Here is a 21,522-nt window from a genome sequence, read left to right as displayed (position 1 = left end):
ATGATTTGAATCATACACGTCATGGTAACTATTTCCATGATTTGAATCATACACGTCATGGTAACTATCTCCATGATTTGAATCATACACGTCATGGTAACTATCTCCATGATTTGAATCATACACGTCATGCACACACACACATTCAGGCACACACCTGATTAACTTATTACGTACATATAAATTTTCAAACACGATCGCAACACGTCAGTTACATGGACACATAAAACCATACATATGCACACCTGCAAACATACACACAATTATGCACAAGTATTGATGTTTGCCAAGACAGCATGTGCACATGTGTAGGCATGTGCATGTACCTGTCTGCATGTGTGAACATGTGTTTGCATACGCATGTGTGTTAAAGCCTCGTTATGCGTGTTTGCGTATTCATGCATGAAAAGGCATGCTTGTACGAGTTTGAGTATGTATGCATGGTGTGTGTGCGTGTGAGTGAGTGTGTGTGTATGTATGTGTTGATGTATGTATGTGAGTGTGTGTGTATGTGTGAGTGTGTGTTTGTGTGCGTGCATGTTTGTGTATGTGTCAGTGTGTGTGCAGATGCAATGCAATGTGAGTGTGTCAGCAAAACGTGTACACCTGTGTAAACAACACACACCAACACCTGCAGAAGACTCACCTGGAGTACAAGGTGTACAGTCAGAGATGTTCATCAAGCCGGTGATGTTGGAGAAGGTACCCAGAGGACACTGGTTCGGTTCTGTTGTCATCTCCGGGCAGTAGTGACCCACGGGGCACTTGTCGGCATCATAGCCCTGCAAGGGGGCAGCAGTCTGGGCTCCGGAACGACAGTAGTACCCCGGACTGCAAGGCAGGCTGGGATACACTGTACCTCCCGGGCAGTAATAGCCACCTGAGGAGGGAACAACGGTGTGCGTGCGTCAGCTTACTGGTCAGACATGGTCTGAGAAGGTTTAGTTAGTTCATGGTTTCACAGAATGTGAGATACATATGGCTTACATATGACTTTTTTTTTTTTTATCAGAAAAATGTATACACAAAAAGAGCACACATATACTTTTATCCACACACACCTGTTTAATTCCACTTGTGTGTAAAAAATAGTTAGAACTGAAGCATAAATTGTATTGTATTGTATTGTATTACCTTTTGTCACAACAAATTTCCCACTGAAATTCAGACTGCTTGATTATTGTATTGTACTGTACTGTATTGTATTGTATTGTATTGTATTGTATTGTATTGTACTGTACTGTGTTGTATTGTATTGTATTGTATTGTATTGTATTACCTTTTGTCACAACAAATTTCTAATTGAAATTCAGACTGCTTGATGAACAAATGAAGGAACATTCGCAAAAACACACAAACACATAAGCATAGAACCCACAAGTGCACACACACACACACACACACACACATGTACAAATCAGTCCATACACACACGGAAAAGACAATCAAAGAGAAAACAACGAACAGACAAGTCAAACAGTATATACATACCAAGACAGTTGAAGCAGTCAGCAGCGGCAGGCAGACCAGTGATGTTGTTGAAAGTCCCTGCAGGACAGGGGTATTCTGTTGCCACCTTTGTCCCGTTCAGACAGTAGTGACCTGAACGTAAAACACCCTGCTTTGGTTATATGTAGACATGTGATAAATAACAGTAACATCTTTGTCCCATTCAGACAGTAGTGACCTGAACGTAAAACACCCTGCTTTGGTTATATGTAGACATGTGATAAATAACAGTAACATCTTTGTCCCATTCAGACAGTAGTGACCTGAACGTAAAACACCCTGCTTTGGTTATATGTAGACATGTGATAAATAACAGTAACAACAGCATTTTTTATAACCCACACAAACTTTCTGCTGTTAAAGTTGTAAATGCTTTAGCCTGAAAAAAATCCTTATTTTTGTTTTAATCAATCAACTTGACAGGCGCAACAGCCGAGTGGTTAAAGCGTTGGACTTTCAATCTGAGGGTCCTGGGTTCGAATCACGGTAATGGCGCCTGGTGGGTAAAGGGTGGAGATTTTTCCGATCTCCCAGGTCAACATATGTGCAGACCTGCTAGTGCCTGAACCCCCTTGGTGTTTATACGCACCCAGAAGATCAAATATGCATGTTAAATATCCTGTAACCCATGTCAGTGTTCCGTGGGTTATGGAGACACGAAAATACCCAGCATGCATGAACCACGACAGAGTCATCGGCAAGTTGATGTTGGTCGTGTAACGGAAAGAAGAAGAAGAAGAACTTTTTCCACCTTTCCATCTCATTAACTTTCTGATTTAACAAACGCTCTCTGTAACCCACCTGATGCAGTTGGGATGTGAACACAGGACTCTAGGATTACAAGCTCAGGGCTCTTACCACTTTTGCTACAGCACTCGTCACGTCAATGTTCTAAACTCAAGGTCTTCTAGCCCATCAAAGAGATGTGAATGAGATCAGCTACAGAAGGTGGTGTCCTTAGTATGCTGAATCAGAACAGGTACCACTCAACGCCACTGAACTGACTCAGCAGCAGTGCAGGGTTTCTTCGTGTGTGTGGCCTCCAGGCAACCTAAACATCATTAGTTCCCTGTGGACTACTGACACTTGGACAGCGACAGACAAACCCAGGTGCCTGCCTTATATGGGTTTTCTCGGACTGAGTGATGCGGGAGTTATGCCCCTGCAAATGGAGCAGATGAGGCAGCAGATAAAAAAGAGTGAGAGCAGCTCACCTTCAGGACAGACGTAGGTGGTGTATGAAGTGATGGGGCCCACAGAGTTGTCGCAGTAGAAGCCGGCAGCACACTCCTTGCACTGGGACTGTCGCACCTCGTCCTGGTAGTACCCTGAGTCACACAGCGTGGCCACACTGGACCCCGTGGGGCAGTAATGACCCACTGGACACTCGAAGCTGCTGGGGTTTTGAACCGTCTGGCCCTCAGGGCAGTAGTAGCCTGCAGATGTAGGGGCAGGGGTGTCACGCAGAGTGAGTGTGTTACTTTGGGAGTGTGTGGGTAGGGGGAGGGGGAAGAGAAGGGTGTTGTGTTGCTGTTGTGTGTGTGTGTTGTGTATGTTTGTGTGTGTGTGTGTTGTGTGTGTGTGTGTGTGTGTGTGTGTGTGTGTGTGTGAGTGTATGTGGGTTTGTGTGTGCATGCGTATGTGTGTGTGTGTGTGTGTGTGTCAGTGTGTGTGTGAGAGTGTGTGTGAGAGTGCATGTATGTGTGTGTGTGTGTATGAAACTGTGTGTATGTGTATGTGATTTGTGTGTGTGTCATGTGTGTGTGTCAGTCTGTGAGAAAGAGAGAGAGAGAGAGAGTGAGTGTGTATGCACGTGCCCCACTTCATGTGCAGGCAAAACACTCTCACATTTAACACAAAGCCCAGCAACACAGAAACACAAATCCTAACAACACAGAAACACATTAAACACAGAACCCAACACCAAAGAAACACATTTAACACAAAACCCAACAACACAGAAACACATTAAAAACAAACCCAACACCACAGAAACACATTTAACACAAAACCCAACACCACAGAAACACATGAAACACAAAACCCAACACCACAGAAACACATTAAACACAAAACCCAACACCACAGAAACACATTAAACACAAAACCCAACACCACAGAAACACATTTAACACAAAACCCAACAACAAAGAAACATATTTAACACAAAACCCAACACCACAGAAACACACTTAACATAAAACCCAACACCACAGAAACACACTTAACATAAAACCCAACACCACAGAAACACACTTAACATAAAACCCAACACCACAGAAACACACTTAACATAAAACCCAACACCACAGAAACACACTTAACATAAAACCCAACACCACAGAAACACACTTAACATAAAACCCAACACCACAGAAACACACTTAACACAAAACCCAACAACAAAGAAACATATTTAACACAAAACCCAACACCACAGAAACACACTTAACATAAAACCCAACACCACAGAAACACACTTAACATAAAACCCAACACCACAGAAACACACTTAACATAAAACCCAACAACACAGAAACACACTTAACACAAAACCCAACAACAAAGAAACATATTTAACATAAAACCCAACAACACAGAAACACAAAACCCAACACCACAGAAACACATGAAACACAAAACCCAACACCACAGAAACACATTAAACACAAAACCCACCACAGAAACACATTAAACACAAAACCCAACACCACAGAAACACATCAAACACAAAACCCAACACCACAGAAACACAAAACCCAGCACCACAGAAACACATTAAACACAAAACCCAACACCACAGAAACACATTAAGCACAAAACCCAACACCACAGAAACACAAAACCCAGCACCACAGAAACACATCAAACACAAAACCCAACACCACAGAAACACAAAACCCCGCACCACAGAAACCCAAAACCCAACACCACAGAAACACAAAACCCAACACCACAGAATCACATCAAACACAAAACCCAACACCACAGAAACACAAAACCCCGCACCACAGAAACCCACCGGCCTGGCACTGCCCATCAGGGACGTGCAGCCCGCTCTGGTTGCAGTACATGCCGGCCGTGCACAGCTGGCACCAGGTGAGGTTCTGAGCACTGTAGCTGGGCAGGAAGTAGCCTGGGGGGCAGGGCTGGGGGGACCACGTCCCCGCCTCGCAGTAATGCCCAGGGGGACACCGATCACCTGCATCACAACCACCGCACAGGTGAGAACTAACAATTACAAAACAATCACAAGAAGAGAGAGAGAGACGTGCACATTGAGACACAGAGGCACACACACACATACACACACGCACACACAGACACACACAACGTATTGTTAAACATTCTGACGCAGTACACATACAATTGACTTCTTGTCGTCTGAAGTGTTTCGTGACAGGACAACGTACGTGTGATACGATTGTCTAATATCACTCAAAAAGAAAAGATGTAAAATTAAAGAAAGAATACACACACACACTCACACACACACACAGAGGCACCTACATATACATATATGTGTTCAAATGCATACTCATACACAAATATCCACATTAATGTTATGTTTCTGTATGTCATCCAAATAATCCAGGAATAAAATAACAGGATACCCATTGACACACTGACTGTTTTGGGCAGCCATACTCAGGACCCATGGATCTGAGATATGCTTAGATTCTCTTCACCCACCAAATGCTGACACGGACTGTAGGATCTTCTGACTGTGAATACATTCAGAGGGGATGAACAGTCTAGCAGGTATGCATGTGCTGTAGGATCTTCTGACTGTCAATACATTCAGAGGGGATGAACGGTCTAGCAGGTATGCATGTGCTGTAGGATCTTCTGACTGTCAATACATTCAGAGGGGATGAACGGTCTAGCAGGTATGCATGTGCTGTAGGGTCTTCTGACTGTCAATACATTCAGAGGGGATGAACAGTCCATCAGGTATGCATGTGCTGTAGGATCTTCTGACTGTCAATACATTCAGAGGGGATGAACGGTCTAGCAGGTATGCATGTGCTGTAGGATCTTCTGACTGTGAATACATTCAGAGGGGATGAACGGTCTAGCAGGTATGCATGTGCTGTAGGATCTTCTGACTGTGAATACATTCAGAGGGGATGAACGGTCTAGCAGGTATGCATGTGCTGTAGGATCTTCTGACTGTCAATACATTCAGTGGGGATGAACGGTCTAGCAGGTATTCATGTATGTTAACCTACAGACCTGTGTTGGCCTCTGTGTCCAACATTGTGTCTAAGAGGGATGTGTGACAAAGAGAAAACCCTATGCGCTCCTTCAGCCTTTTCTTCTGGCAAATCTTTCCTCTGTCTTTCCTTTTTTTTTTTTTTTGGAATATGTTGTTATTGTTATTGAATATGTTGCCTGAGGAAGCTCCTTCAAATTCCCTGGATTGAGCACAGGACCAATGAACATGTACGGAGCAGAATTGAGAACCTTGCTGGACCTCAGGAACCTCTCCTTTCAACTGTGAAGAGACGCAAGCTGATATGGTTTGGACACAACACTCGACACACCAGCTTGTCCAAAACAATCATGCAAGGCACCATCGAGGGCAGGAGAAGAAGAGGAAGACAGCGGAAGAACTGGCATGAGAACATCAAACAATGGACCGGACTCCACACACATGAGCTGCTGCCGGCGGCTGCCGACAGAGACAGATGGAGAAGGGAGGTTGCGTCTGCGGTCCTCAGGCTTCCCCCAATGACTACTTTGTAGTTATGGGCCTGAGGTTGAGGTTGAGGTTGTTCTTGCATTTAATAATAATAATAATACTAATGGTATTTATATAGCACTGAATCTTGTGCAGAGACAAATCAAAGCGCTTTCGCACCAGTCATTCACACGCATGCATAACTCTAAAACTGTAGAAACTAAAGACAAGGAAGAGGCAGGCAAGGGAGGCTATTTTTGGAAGGGGTGGGTTTTAAGGCCAGACTTGAAAGAGCTGAGTGTGGAGACTTGACGAAGCGAAAGAGGAAGTTCATTCCAATTGCAAGGTCCAGAGACAGAGAAAGAATGGCGGCCAATAGTCGAGTGTTTGAATCTGGGTATGCGTAAACAGAGTGGATCCGAAGCCGATCGTAGTGGGGGAGATGGAGTGTAGAGGTGAAGGCAGCCGCAGAGATAGGATTTGTTTAAATCTTATGATTTGTCATATTGCTATTACCTTTTCTTAAATAAATAAATGTCACAAATATCAAAACAAAAAAAAAGAAAGAAAAAAAGAAAAAAAAGAAGAAGAAGAAAAAGAGAAGACCCTAAAGCCATTCAAAAAACCACTGTATCAGTCTGCATTCTCCACATGAGGCCAACAGTATACAATGCTTCCATAACTCACAAAACAGAAAACACTGTCCCCTGTGGTCACCAGCCTGTGTAATGTTAAAACAGAAAACAAGTACAGATCCACAGTTGATGGACACTCCCCCTCCTTCTACTGACCCTATATATATATATATATATATATATATATATATAAATGCCTAATGGCTAGGTGATATCCTCACAGGGCAAGTGCTGTTGGCATAGTCCATGTCTCAGGCTACCAGAGCTAGGTTTTAGTGTTAATCAATCAGTCAACAACCAACTGAGGATAAATGCCATAAAATGTCAGTGCACGTCTACATCTTTAAATAATTTTGTCAAGTAGTGATCAGCCAATCCTTGAGACGTTCGATCAGTCACAAACCTGAGGTCATGGCTGAACTCTGAGTGAAGCAACTGCATTAGCCATCATCACATACATTAATCATCAACAGGCAAAGTCGGTCACAAATGCCAGTTACTTCTATGACTGCTTGTCTGAGGCGCATCTACAAGATCCGATGGCAGGAGGAGATCCGAAACGAAGATCTGTGGGAGCGGGCGGGACAGGAACCAGTGGCCAAGCAGATACTACGGAGGAAGTGGGGCTGGATCGGACACACCCTCAGGAAGCCAGTGTCCAGCATCACACGCCAAGCCCTGACCTGGAACCCGCAGGGAAAGAGGAAGAGAGGCCGGCCTCGCAACAGCTGGAGGCGAGATACCGAGGCAGAGCTGAAGCAGCAAGGGACCAACTGGACTGGAATGGCCAGAACAGCCCAGAGCAGAGTGCGATGGCGAGGGGTCATCGATGGCCTATGCTCCACCAGGAGCGATGGGCAAAATGAATGAATGAATGAATGATCTATGACTGCTACTACTTCTTTCCCATTTGGGGCAGCGTTGATGCCGTCAGTCAGTCACCCACCTCCTGTCCCAGTGGGTTTGTCGGTGGTGGAGTTGCTGTCGCAGTAGTATCCGGCCATACAATCACCCCGTGGTGTCGACATGGCGTCCACATCACAGTACTGACCGAGGTCACAGCCCTGGGGTTCGGCACTGCCCAGTGGGCAGTAGGTCCCTGGAGACAGACGTCCAGCAGTGAGGAATGTGCTGAGATACTGGGTATTTTTCTGTGTGTATGTAATGGGATGTATGCAACCTCTGTATGTGTGTGTGTGTGTGTTTGTGGTGTGTGTGTGTGTGTGTGTGTGTGGTGTGTGTGTGTGTGTGTGTGTGTTTGTGGTGTGTGTGTGTGTGTGTGTGTGTGTGTGTGTGTGTGTGTGTGTGTGTGTGAGCATGTGCATATGGTCAGATTGTTGCATATCAACTACTATGTACAGATGTTGAAGAGAGTGTATGCATGCATTGCAAAAGACAAATCTGCTACCTTGCAAGTAAACAAATGGATAAATGCATGTGGATAAGCACTGAAGTTTTTGCGTCTGTGTCACATCAGTTTCTCAAGTTTATGACAGCATGATTCCAATAAATACATCAGTCAGCAAAATGTTCCATACAAAGGGGTTAAGGAAAAGGGCCAGCGATGGTAGGAATAACCACACATCAAAATTCACGAAACTGATTATTTGATAATTAGTAAAGACAGTAACCCTAACCAGAGACTTCTTCATGAAAAATATTGAGCTGCTAACATACACACATGCATGTGCGCACACACACACACACACACACACACACAAACAAACAAACTTACACACACATGCACACACACAAACTTACACACACATGCACAAACATACAAACACACACACACACACATACACATGCATACACACAAGACAAGGCAAGGCGAAAAATCCATTTCCTGTACCCTTTGGGGCCGTTAAAACATTGAACACTTTCATTCTTTAAACACACTCTACAAACAGAATTTGAACACATGAACACACAAGAGCAAAAGCCACACAGACACAACAGAAACCACCACAAAACACCCCTGGTGCCTTCTTCTTCTTCTGCGTTCGTGGGCTGCAATTCCCACGTTCACTCGTATGCACACGAGTGGGCTTTTTCGTGTATGACCGTTTTTACCCCACCATGTAGGCAGCGATACTCCGTTTTCGGGGGTGTGCATGCTGGGTATATTCTTGTTTCCATAACCCACCGAACGCTGACATGGATTACAGGATCTTTAACGTGCGTATTTGATCTTCTGCTTGCATATACACACGAAGGGGGTTCAGGCACTAGCAGGTCTGCACATATGTTGACCTGGGAGATCATAAAAATCTCCACCCTTTACCCACCAGGCGCCGTCACCGTGATTCGAACCCGGGACCCTCAGACTGACAGTCCAACGCTTTAACCACCCGGCTATTGCGCCCGTCACCCCTGGTACCAACAAACAGAAGCAGAGCGTCATACCTGCCACACACTTGCCCCCCTCAGGGGAGGAGGGGGTGGGGGAGGTGGCCCCCAGGGTGCAGTACCAGCCGGCATCGCAGGGGTCAGTGGGCGCACTCAGACCAGGTGACGCGCAGTACCACCCCGGAGTGCACTGAGTACAGGCTGCACTGCTGGCCTGACCTGAGACATGTGTACACACACCACACCTCAGTTTCAGTTTCAGTAGCTCAAGGAGGCGTCACTGCGCTCGGACAAATCCATATACGCTACACCACATCTGCCAAGCAGATGCCTGACCAGCAGCGTAACCCAACGCGCTTAGTCAGGCCTTGAGAAAAAAAAAGAAGAAAAAAAAGGTGAATAAATAATAGATAAGCTTACATAAATAAATAAATAAATAAATAAATAATAATTATGATATAAAAAAAAAGAAAAGAAAGTTACATGAATCTGAAATGAATTTTTCTTAAATGCGGGAAGTGGAATAAGCAAGGAAATGCTTTTTATCATCTGTCCCCCAGGGCAAAGAAATTAAACAAGCAAACAAATAAACAATAATGATAATAATGAGTAAATAAAATAACAAAATAAATATAAAAAAAAGAAGAGAGAGAGAACAACTATTTTAATGATATAGCAAGAAAGATAAATACAAATACTAAAACAGACAATTTCACACACACACACACAAATACACTTGTATATGCATAAATATATAACCATCCCTAATGATAATAACAATAATGAAATAGTTCATGGCATTTCATTTCAACATTTCCTGTTATCTGCTGAAAGTGTGGAGAGTCACTTCTTCATGTTTGAAAAAAGGTCTAAACAGGCTGCGCTATTAGTCTGACCTGACTTGAGGCATGCTAACACATTCATGTGTAGACACAAACACATACACCACCACATCAATAATCAATGCAAAGTGTGTACACAATTATATGTACTTGTATGAAACAGACACACATCCGTACACTAAAAAAAAAAAAACCAAAAAAACAGGCAAAAACGTTTTCTTTTTTCTGTCTCTGAAAAAAAAATTAGAAGTAAAAAAAAAGTTTTAAAAATGATGTCTCAAGTGTCATCCATGCTTCTTCATACATGTTAACAAGAGAGCATTTTCTCTCACCGGTGAGGCTGTTGAAAGTGCCAACAGTACAGGGGTACTGCAGGTCGTACTGTGTCCCATTGGGGCAGTAGTACCCCGAGGGGCAGACCTTGTCCGAGTACATGGAGCTGTTGCTGGGGCAGTAGTACCCTGCAGGGCAGTCCCTGCACACCCCTTGGTTCTCCTGGTCCTGCATGACACACACAACGTCCAAGGCAATCAAGTCAGCTGCTCATTTCTTTCCGCTGCTTAATTCTGGCAACACACGATTTTGGTGTTACTGTCATTTTCTTCTCGAATCTGTTGAATTTGATAGTGGTGACTTCACATTACTTCATTTGACTACACAATCCAAAACTGAAAATGCACAACTGCCAACAAATATCCCAGCAAATACTGTAATACAGACATAAAATTATAAACATATTACATAAAATTATAAACATATTTTCTGAAGAAAAACTTACTTGGTAAGTTCCCGGGTCACAGCCAAGAGGCAGCGTTGTTCCGACAGGGCACCGATGGCCTACCGGACAGATCCCGGCCACCCCAGTATGGTTTCCTGAAGGGGTGGCGCTGTCCGAACCCAGGGTGCAGTAGTGACCAGCATCGCAGAGTCCGCTGGGCGCGGTGAGGTTGGTGCGGTCACAGTACTGGCCTCCCAGACACTGCTGGCATTCACTGGCGTCCACCAGTCCTTTGACGTCGCTGAATGTCCCTGCCGGACATGCTGTCCAGTTTCGTCCAGTGCCGGCTGGACAGTAGAACCCTTCTGGGCACAGGCTGTGGCCTGAGGTGGAGTTGCCTGCAAGAAAGACATAATACAATTACCAAACCAATACCCCAACTACCTAAAATGTGACATCCATCATTATTCCTAGCATTACTATTTACTGAATCAATGAGTCCACATGTACAAAGTCAGGTTGTGCCATGCAATAAATTTTGTCTTTTTTCAGCATCTTTTGTCATTATCAAAAAATCTTTGCTGCAATAAAACAAAAATATTCCAAGCAATCATATCCTTAAAATAATGGGTGCAACATCTGAGTACTTAAGTGTTGTACATGCACTGAGAGTTCTGGGTTCAAATACTGGCCACAACAGCTGGTGGCTTAATTAAGGGTGGAGATTTTTCTGATCTCCCAGATAAACAGATGTACACATCTGCTACTGCATGAGCCCCATTCATTTGCATATGCATGCAGAAGATCAAACACATACATTACAGATCCAATAATCAGCATAATAATGTCAGCATCCTACAGATTACAGAAATAAGAACACAGGGCCTATCCAGCATGCACCCCCCCTCCCCCAAAATGGAGTATTGCTGCTTATATGGCAGGGTAAAAAAGGTCATGCATGTAAAATCCCACCAGTACATACGAGTGAATGTGGGGGTTGCAGCCCACACATGCAGAGAAGATCTGACCCTGCCTCTGAACACAAATCAGACTCACCACCTCTTCAGGCACACAGTACAAGCTCTGGACACAAATCAGACTCACCAGCCACCACCTCTTCAGGCACACAGTACAAGCTCTGAACACAAATCAGACTCACCAGCCACAACCTCTCCAGGCACACAGTACAAGCTCTGACACAAATCAGACTCACCAGCCACCACCTCCTCAGGCACACAGTACAAGCTCTGACACAAATCAGACTCACCACCTCTTCAGGCACACAGTACAAGCTCTGACACAAATCAGACTCACCAGCCACCACCTCTTCAGGCACACAGTACAAGCTCTGAACACAAATCAGACTCACCACCTCTTCAGGCACACAGTACAAGCTCTGAACACAAATCAGACTCACCAGCCACCACCTCCTCAGGCACACAGTACAAGCTCTGAACACAAATCAGACTCACCAGCCACCACCTCTCCAGGCACACAGTAGAAGCTCTGACACAAATCAGACTCACCAGCCACCACCTCCTCAGGCACACAGTACAAGCTCTGACACAAATCAGACTCACCAGCCACCACCTCCTCAGGCACACAGTACAAGTTCTGAACACAAATCAGACTCACCAGCCACCACCTCCTCAGGCACACAGTACAAGTTCTGAACACAAATCAGACTCACCAGCCACCACCTCCTCAGGCACACAGTACAAGCTCTGAACACAAATCAGACTCACCAGCCACCACCTCTACAGGCACACAGTACAAGTTCTGAACACAAATCAGACTCACCAGCCACCACCTCCTCAGGCACACAGTACAAGCTCTGAACACAAATCAGACTCACCAGCCACCACCTCCTCAGGCACACAGTACAAGTTCTGAACACAAATCAGACTCACCAGCCACCACCTCCTCAGGCACACAGTACAAGCTCTGAACACAAATCAGACTCACCAGCCACCACCTCCTCAGGCACACAGTACAAGTTCTGAACACAAATCAGACTCACCAGCCACCACCTCTACAGGCACACAGTAGAAGCTCTGAACACAAATCAGACTCACCAGCCACCACCTCTCCACGCACACAGTACAAGCTCTGAACACAAATCAGACTCACCAGCCACCACCTCCTCAGGCACACAGTAGAAGCTCTGAACACAAATCAGACTCACCAGCCACCACCTCCTCAGGCACACAGTACAAGTTCTGAACACAAATCAGACTCACCAGCCACCACCTCCTCAGGCACACAGTACAAGTTCTGAACACAAATCAGACTCACCAGCCACCACCTCTTCAGGCACACAGTACAAGCTCTGAACACAAATCAGACTCACCAGCCACCACCTCTACAGGCACACAGTACAAGCTCTGAACACAAATCAGACTCACCAGCCACCACCTCCTCAGGCACACAGTACAAGCTCTGAACACAAATCAGACTCACCAGCCACCACCTCTCCAGGCACACAGTACAAGCTCTGAACACAAATCAGACTCACCACCTCCTCAGGCACACAGTACAAGCTCTGAACACAAATCAGACTCACCAGCCACCACCTCCTCAGGCACACAGTAGAAGCCGGCGACACACTCCAGACACTGGTCAGCCTGGGTGAAGTTGGTGAAGTAGCCGGGGTCACAGGGCACGGGCTGACCGCTGCCCAGGGGGCAGTGCAGGCCAATGGGGCAGGGGGTTGACGGGGGGTTGGGGACAGCGTCACCTCCAGGGCAGTAGAACCCTGCGTCACAGTCACCCACTGGGAAGGCCAGCCCTGCAACAAGAAACCACGCTGTCACACTTTAGTACTCACACATAGACAACACACTGTACTGTCTTACCTACTCGTTATCACATCAGATGTCACTGTGTGAAATTCAGGGTGCTCTCTCCTTGGGACGCATACTGTAATGCATTTAGAGACAGAAAAAACAAGTTTGTACAGGGACAGTTTTATATATTTACATCATTAACACAGTGATAATGAATGTCCACAACAGTGAAGAGACAGACAGAAAGACAGACCGACACACCTACAACCCAACACACAAAGAAAAGCCCAAAGATACCATCAGAGAACGACCACCCACCTGTATCATTGCAGTATTTGCCAGGATCACAGGCAGTGCAGTTATCGACAGCCACCAGCCCCTGTGTGTTGCTGTAGGTGCCGGCAGGACAGGGCGTGGGCACACCAGACCCCTCAGGGCAATAGTGACCCACCGGACAGATCAGGTGCTGGGAGTCGTTGGAGGCCAGCTCACAGTAAAACCTGACCCACAGAAACAAGAATACTGAATGACCAATCTCAGTTTATGTTTCAAGGAGGTGCAGGGCATGCAGACTGATCCATGTACACTACATCGAATCTGCTGGAAAAATAAAATTTTTTAAAAAGGCAACAGACGCATGACCTTGCATAAACCCCATGTGCTGATCAGGCCTGAGAAAAACTCTCACAAAACTCCAAAGGAATGTTAGGATGTATTGGCTGCCAAGTCACACACTGCCCAAGAAATAGTTAAGGGTTCACTGGGCACCAACTCAATACTTAACACATAAAAGGGAATATACATGAAATTATGGTGCCTGGTTAACGCCAGGATATCCTTTAGAAAGGAAGCATAGAGTACAGCCATGTCAAGTTGTCCCATTCCTAATGGACCTCCACAGCAACATTGTCATCATCACCATCCTCCTTCATCATTGATGATGATATAAAAAAAAGTATCAATTCTTTGGCCTTTCATGCCGTGGTCTCATTGTGTCCTCAGTTTCAATCCCCTACCACTTCTGTGCTTGGGATGAGTCCTGTCAAGGTCTTTGGTGTTGGCAGATTCATGCGGTACTGTTGCTGGAAGGACGTGGTGGCAGTCTCCACTCTGGAGGAAACGCTCACTCAGTCTGGCTCCACAACGAATGTAAATTCGTTGTCAGCAGGATGCCTTGTAGGTGGACAGATCAGGCGCTACTGAACATCACCAACGTGACTCAGCAGCAATGCAGCATCTCCTCTGGTGTGTGGCCTTCTGGCAACCTGACATCGATATTTCCAATGGATGACCGACACTGGGACTGCGTGTGACAAGCCCAAGAGTGGCTGTGTCTGCAGGACTTGGAATGAGCTGCATGGGAGTCATGCCACTGAAAACAGTGCAGAAGATGGGACAGCGAATTTTTTTTTTTTAATGATAATAATTTCTTCAAAAATGATCCACACACACACACACACGCCACAAACCCCCCAACCCCCAACCAACTCACCCTGCTTCACAAGGCCCAGAGACCTCGGTCAGTCCTGGCTGATTACAGTACGTCCCAGCAGGACACAGGGTACAGTCCCCTTCAGCCTGCAGTCCTGTCACATTTCCGTACGTTCCCTTCGGGCACATCACAGGCTCCGCTGTCCCTAGGGGGCAGTAGTGTCCCACGGGACACATGTTGGCATCGGAGCCTGCACAGTGGGGTGAACTGTGTGAGTCTGCTGGATATCACTGAAGGAGTTTATATTAGTCAGACTGAAAGCAAAGTGGTTTTGATGGATGTTACACCTGGACAACAAACAGGGCTGGCAACCCCAGAAGTAACAGTACGTAATGATTTCTTTTTAAAGCCCCACCCTCTTCCTCTCCCTATGAAAAAATAAAATGAAGTAAAAATAAATCCACACACATAAAAAAAAGAACAAGGCAATTCTTTTTTTTAACCAGAATCGTAAAAAATAAAATAAACAAACAAAAAAATCAACACTCAATTAACTGGAACGGTGTAATGTTAAAGGATATACATGGACAGGAACATATGCATTTTCACTGTGTGACTTTATTCTTTGAAAAAAGACCCACACAAATTCAGGCCAGTTAGATCTTTTCTTTTTATTTGTGTACTGCAGAATTGAACAAAATAAGACTCCTGACATTTCTGAACTAGCAACAGGTTGTGAAGGTATTCCTTACGAACACATTTCATTTAAACTTTAAGTACACATCATGAACACATGTTCGTTTCTGACAAATCCCAGAGCTGACCGTTACATGTTCAGCACCTACCCTGGTCTGGTGTGGATATGTTTGCAGACTGTTTGCAGAAGTAGCCAGGCTGACAGAGGTCGACAGGTGTGACAATGCCAGGGGTAGGGCAGTAGAAACCTCCCAGACAGGGAGTGCAGTCTCCTTCTGCTTGTAGGCCTGAAAACACAACCATTTAAATGGACATGTTATCACCATATGAAGATGCTTGAGTGAGAGAACTTTGTGAGAAGAATATATATTTTCAACAGACTATGAATATATCACCTTTGAAGTATGTTAAGCAAACCTTTCTGTGTTTCCTTTTAACTCTCTCCATACGAACGGCGAAAGAGATGACGTTAACAGCGTTTCACCCCAATTACCACCATCAAAATATTGCAAGCAGAAGGCCCTTATACTGAAGAGGTGAATGTTGACAAAGAATACCACAGTTCTGACGACAGAAGCTAAAGGCTGGGTCATTCAGACACCCACTGGACATCCGAGGGGTCTGTGTGGAGGAGAAGAGAGGACTGGCCGTACTGAGTGAGTTAAAAAAACAACACTGTAATGTTCATCTTCTGCTGCAAAGCTGTTAATAAGGAAGTATGATAAATTACCTTTCTAAGGGGTAAAAAACAGCTTTTAAGTATCTACATAAATGTTGTGTTATCTATATATATATATTTTTTTTTTTTTTTTTTCAAGGCCTGACTAAGCGCGTTGGGTTACGCTGCTGGTCAGGCATCTGCTTGGCAGATGTGGTGTAGCGTATATGGATTTGTCCGAACGCAGTGACGCCTCCTTGAGCTACTGAAACTGAAACTGAAACCATGTTAAAAACAACACTGGACAAACAACAATACACAATGGACAGGGAAAACGTGAGCAGAGACCCAGGCTATGGTAACCAACAGACATGGAGGAATCTGATCAGTTCTGCTCAGCAGCACTCCAAACACTCTTCACGGGGTTAAGGGAGAAGGAGAAATAACAAATCTTTGATCTTTGTTATCTTTGTTGAATTTATTATTATTTTTTATTATTATTATTTTTTTTTACAAAGGTGAGCTACAAAAAACAAAACAAAACACACACACACACATATATATCTATATATACATATACATATATATATATACATACATATATATATCTATATCTATATATAAACAATTCTGTAAATTGCAAGAAAAAAAAAGGAACACAAAATACATAAAACCTGAGTGCTCATCAGGTGAAACCCAAACACCACCCCCTCCCCTCCACGCTCCCCCCCCCACCCCTCCCCACCTGTGATGTTGCTGAAGGTTCCGATGGGGCAGAGGAACTCTGTGGCGAAACGGGTGCTGGGGGGGCAGTAGCTGCCCATGGGGCACAGGGTGGTGGAGTTGTCCAGCACCACGATGCCCATGGTGTTGTCGCAGAAGTAGCCAGCGGGGCAGGGTTTGCAGGACGGCTGGGTCGCCTGGTCCTGGTAGGTACCGTTCTCGCAGCGAATCTCCGCATCCACTCCTACAGGGCAGTAGTGGCCCACAGGGCATCTGGAACATCACAACAATATTTGTTCACACATATGGATATGGGGAAAAAAAACCACAGGACTGAACATGTGCCTCCTAAAACTGGAAGTTACCTCTTCTGTAACAACTACCCCCGAAAATGGAGTATGGCTGCCTATGCAGCAGGGTAAAAATGGTCATACACGTAAAAGCCCACTCTTGTACATCGTGTGAACGTGGGAGCTGCAGCCCACAGATGAAGAAGTAGAAGCAACCTGAATGATTAGTTTGAAGAAGCACATCACTCATACCTCTCTCTCTCTACACACACACACACACATACACACACACACACAAGAATATCAGAGCCTAATTACAGGCATCCCACACAAAACAACAGTGTTAAGAATCTATCTCCCTGAAGATCAATCCCACACAGACACTGGTGGCTGCACACTGACCTACACTGGACTTCAGAACAACATTTGTGAAGGACTCTAAAAGAACTGATATTGGAATACTATTATAAAAAAAAAAAAAAAAGCAAAAAAAAGCAAGAAAAAAAAGAGGCAAGAAACATTACCAGAATTTCTCAAAATGTCTCTTTCATGCAATAAACATAGACACGTTTCAAAGATGGCATTTGGATATGTCTATGATTTAAATATTACAGCGACTTTCAAACTAGGAGGCAAAATTGCACTGGCTCTTAGTGCTGCAGCCTTGTGGGCTAGTTTGCCTTTGGGAACTATCCCAACGCCGACTGTCCTAAAACCCTCTTGGCCGAGAGAGTGGGGATGTAACTTGGGCAAGACTCTCTCCACTATAATCAAATTCTAGCCCAAATAGTCGGAACAGCAGTTGCCTCCTCTGCTGTTCTGTTGGTCACAGTCAGACACGACTGACTATCATATATATACAGCTACACCGATCCCATTCCCCTGCCCCTACCCCCCCCTTGTTTGTGTTAGGGCCTGTGGCCTATGAACAATAAACAAATGAGTGTTCTGTGAGCTACAAAAAACAAAACAAAACACACACACACACACATATATCTATATATACACACATATATATATCTATCTATCTATATATATATATATATATATATATATGAATAAATCTGTAAACTGCAAGAAAAACACAAAATACATAAAACTTGAGTGCTCATCACGTGAAACCCAAACACCACCCCCTCCCCTCCCCACTGTGTTCTGTGTCCGGTGCACACTGACCTGTACTCCACAGGGGTGGAGGTGTTCTGACCACCAGGGCAGTAGTATCCAGCAGAGCAGTTGCCAGAGGGAGCGTCAAGCCCTGAAGCCGCACAGGACATGCCAGGCGTGCACAGCTTGCAGTCGCCAGCATCGTCCTGCTGAACCGCGTCCAGGTAGGTGCCCATGTCACATGGGGTTTGAACCCCGCTGCCAACTGGACAGTAGTGACCCACGGGACACACGTCCCCTGTGATGCCGTCAGTGGGCGTGGAACTGTTTGCCTCCAGGACACAGTAATAACCTGGGTTGTGACGCAGAGAAAAAAACATAGACACTGAGTAATCATAGTGTGTGTGTGTGTGTGTGTGTGTTGTCTGCTGTGCTGGCACTGGATTGCTTCTTGCTGTTTTTGTCCCTGTGTGTTTGTGTTGTGCCGTGAACACATCACCTGTGTGGAAATTTTTAGGCGTCCTAAACAAATCACGTTCAATCATTATTCCAAAAAGTAGTAATAAACAGAGTGAAAACATAAAGGATGGTAAAACATTATGTTACCATGTACACAAAGAACTATTTTGTTCCACTGTTAATACTGGGATTTCTGTTGTCTCTTCTCTTCCTTTCAAAATTATGCCGTTCTTCTAATGCAAATATCTATTTCTTTTTTCCCCAAAGCTGTTATTCTTTGCCGAAGAACACAAAGTTTGATGTGAACTCCCAACTCACTCCATTTGTCAGGTAATACTCATATACTCAAATACACTGGTTCACTGTGAGCTGCACCTATCCCCTTGCTTCTGCCAGTCAATCATAATAATAATTATCATGATAATAATGAATAATTTTCATATAGTCCATAACCTTGTGTAACGCAACTCAGTACACTATACACACTCCACGCACTGACACCACACACCTTCATCAACACACACACACACACACACACCCTGTAACATAGCTACGGGAATGCTTGGCGACATAAATATGTCTTGAGAATGATTTAAAATTCACTCAGAGTTGGAGTGTTACACAGACTGGTTGGCAGATTTGGTTGGGCGGTGAAACTAAAACCACATTTGCCAAGTGTCCTCATCTATGTTTAGGAAGTTTTAACAGTTCTGCAGAAGTACAGAAAGAATATGAAGGGAATGAAACTTAGTATCAAACCATCTTTACCATTCCTGTGCTTGTTAAGTTTCAGTTTCTCAAGAGGTGTCACCGCGTTTGGACAAATAAATATACACTACACCACACCTGTTAGGCAGATGCCTGACCAGCAGCATAACCGAACACGCTTTGTCAGGTCTTGAGCGCATACATTATTTGTGTAGCTATTCTATATTTGTGCACCTATCAGAGTAGGTTTCTTCAACGGAATCTACCAGATGACAACACTTACGTTGCCATGAGTTCTTTTTCAGTGTATAAAGTGTGTGCTGCACACAGGACCTCATCTGAATGGCTAGATGCTCAGTTTGATTTTCCAGTCAAATTTGGGAGACAGGGTGAGACCAGGATTTGAACCCACGCTCTCATGGACACTGTATTGGGAGGCAAGCGTCTCAACCACTCCTCCACCTTCCTCTCTGTTATCTGTGTTCAAAACCCTGACACTATGTTATCTGCGTTCATACCCCTGATACTCCGTTGTCTGTGTTCATACCCCTGATACTCTGTTATCTGCGTTCATACCCCTGATACTCTGTTGTCTGTGATGTTCAAACCCCTGATACTCTGTTGTCTGTGTTCATACCTCTGATACTCCGTTGTCTGTGTGTTCATACCCCTGATACTCTGTTGTCTGTTATGTGTGTGTTCACACCCCTGATACACTGTTGTCTGTGTTGTTCACACCCCTGATACACTGTTGTCTGTGTTGTTCACACCCCCTGATACTCCGTTGTCTGCATGTTCATACACCTGAATCTCTGTTGTTCATACCCCTGAATCTCTGTTGTCTGCGTGTTCATACCCCTGAATCTCTGTTGTCTGTGTTGTTCACACCCCTGAATCTCTGTTGTCTGTGTGTTCAAACCTCTGAATCTCTGTTGTCTGTGTGTTCATACCCCTGATACTCTGTTGTCTGTGTTGTTCATACCCCTGATACTCTGTTGTCTGTGTTGTTCATACCCCTGATACTCTGTTGTCTGTGTTGTTCATACCCCTGATACTCTGTTGTCTGTGTTGTTCATACCCCTGACACAAGACAATCCCCTAACATTCTCACCAGCACTGCACAAGGCGGTGGGCAGACTGAGGCCGGGGGTCTCACAGTAGGAGCCAGGGTCGCAGGACAGGGGGGCGTAGGACCCCTCAGGGCAGTAGAAACCTGGCTGACACTCCCCTCCCTCTGGGGCGCTGGGTGTCGGGGACGACGAGTTACCGCTGCAGTACCAGCCTGACAACCACAGGGAGTGTGTTAGAGCAGATCAGTTTCTGTTTCAAGAAGATGTCAGAGTCTGCCCACGTGTGCAACACCATATCTGCTGTACAGAAATAATATATAAAGCATAAGATGCCTGACCTTCGCACAAACCCAACACACTGCTCAGGCCTTGATATTGTATCCTTGGTTTGTGTAAAACATGAACACAAAAATGAAAGAAAATAATAAGAGAAATCAAAGAAATAGGTAAACACACTGAAATATAGTGAAGGGAAGAAAAAGGCAGAGGGCAAACGATTGAAAAATAAATGAAAACAAAAAAGCACCAAGGTCAGTGAACCTGCACACACCTACACTGACAAAAGCAAAGCATGCAAACGCACACACATAAACACGCAGACAGACACATACACAGAGATGCACAATGCACATGCACAAATTAACCATCTAACAGACATGAAGATCCAACTGTCAACCGGCAGACAAATGTACCCCAGTCAGAATGAATGAATGAATGAATGAATGAATGAATCTTTATTTTCCAACGGTGAAGATATTAGCACTTTGGCCGACTTACACATCTGCCATTGTTCTAAGAGACACACAAACATGTACGCATATAAATGTAGTTATACTTAATACTTAACCCCTAGGCT

The 21,522-nt window shown here is 44.8% G+C and overlaps 1 protein-coding gene across 1 annotated transcript in view; it reads right to left on the bottom strand.

Annotated features, from left to right (window-relative positions):
* Window positions 1–21,522, bottom strand: part of LOC143292381 (uncharacterized) — a 226,667-nt gene that overhangs the window by 107,307 nt on the left and 97,838 nt on the right. The window contains 15 exon segments of the mRNA XM_076602599.1: window positions 647–880; window positions 1,492–1,602; window positions 2,724–2,945; window positions 4,532–4,711; window positions 7,775–7,927; window positions 9,235–9,396; window positions 10,352–10,520; window positions 10,798–11,135; window positions 13,301–13,525; window positions 13,842–14,023; window positions 15,016–15,205; window positions 15,801–15,938; window positions 17,055–17,305; window positions 18,499–18,781; window positions 20,708–20,878. Of these exon segments, the coding sequence (XP_076458714.1) occupies window positions 647–880; window positions 1,492–1,602; window positions 2,724–2,945; window positions 4,532–4,711; window positions 7,775–7,927; window positions 9,235–9,396; window positions 10,352–10,520; window positions 10,798–11,135; window positions 13,301–13,525; window positions 13,842–14,023; window positions 15,016–15,205; window positions 15,801–15,938; window positions 17,055–17,305; window positions 18,499–18,781; window positions 20,708–20,878 (3,009 nt within the window).

Source organism: Babylonia areolata, chromosome 18 (genome assembly GCF_041734735.1).
Source record: "Babylonia areolata isolate BAREFJ2019XMU chromosome 18, ASM4173473v1, whole genome shotgun sequence".
Taxonomy (NCBI): Eukaryota; Metazoa; Mollusca; class Gastropoda; order Neogastropoda; family Buccinidae; genus Babylonia; species Babylonia areolata.
This window is presented reverse-complemented; position numbering and strand designations above follow the sequence as displayed.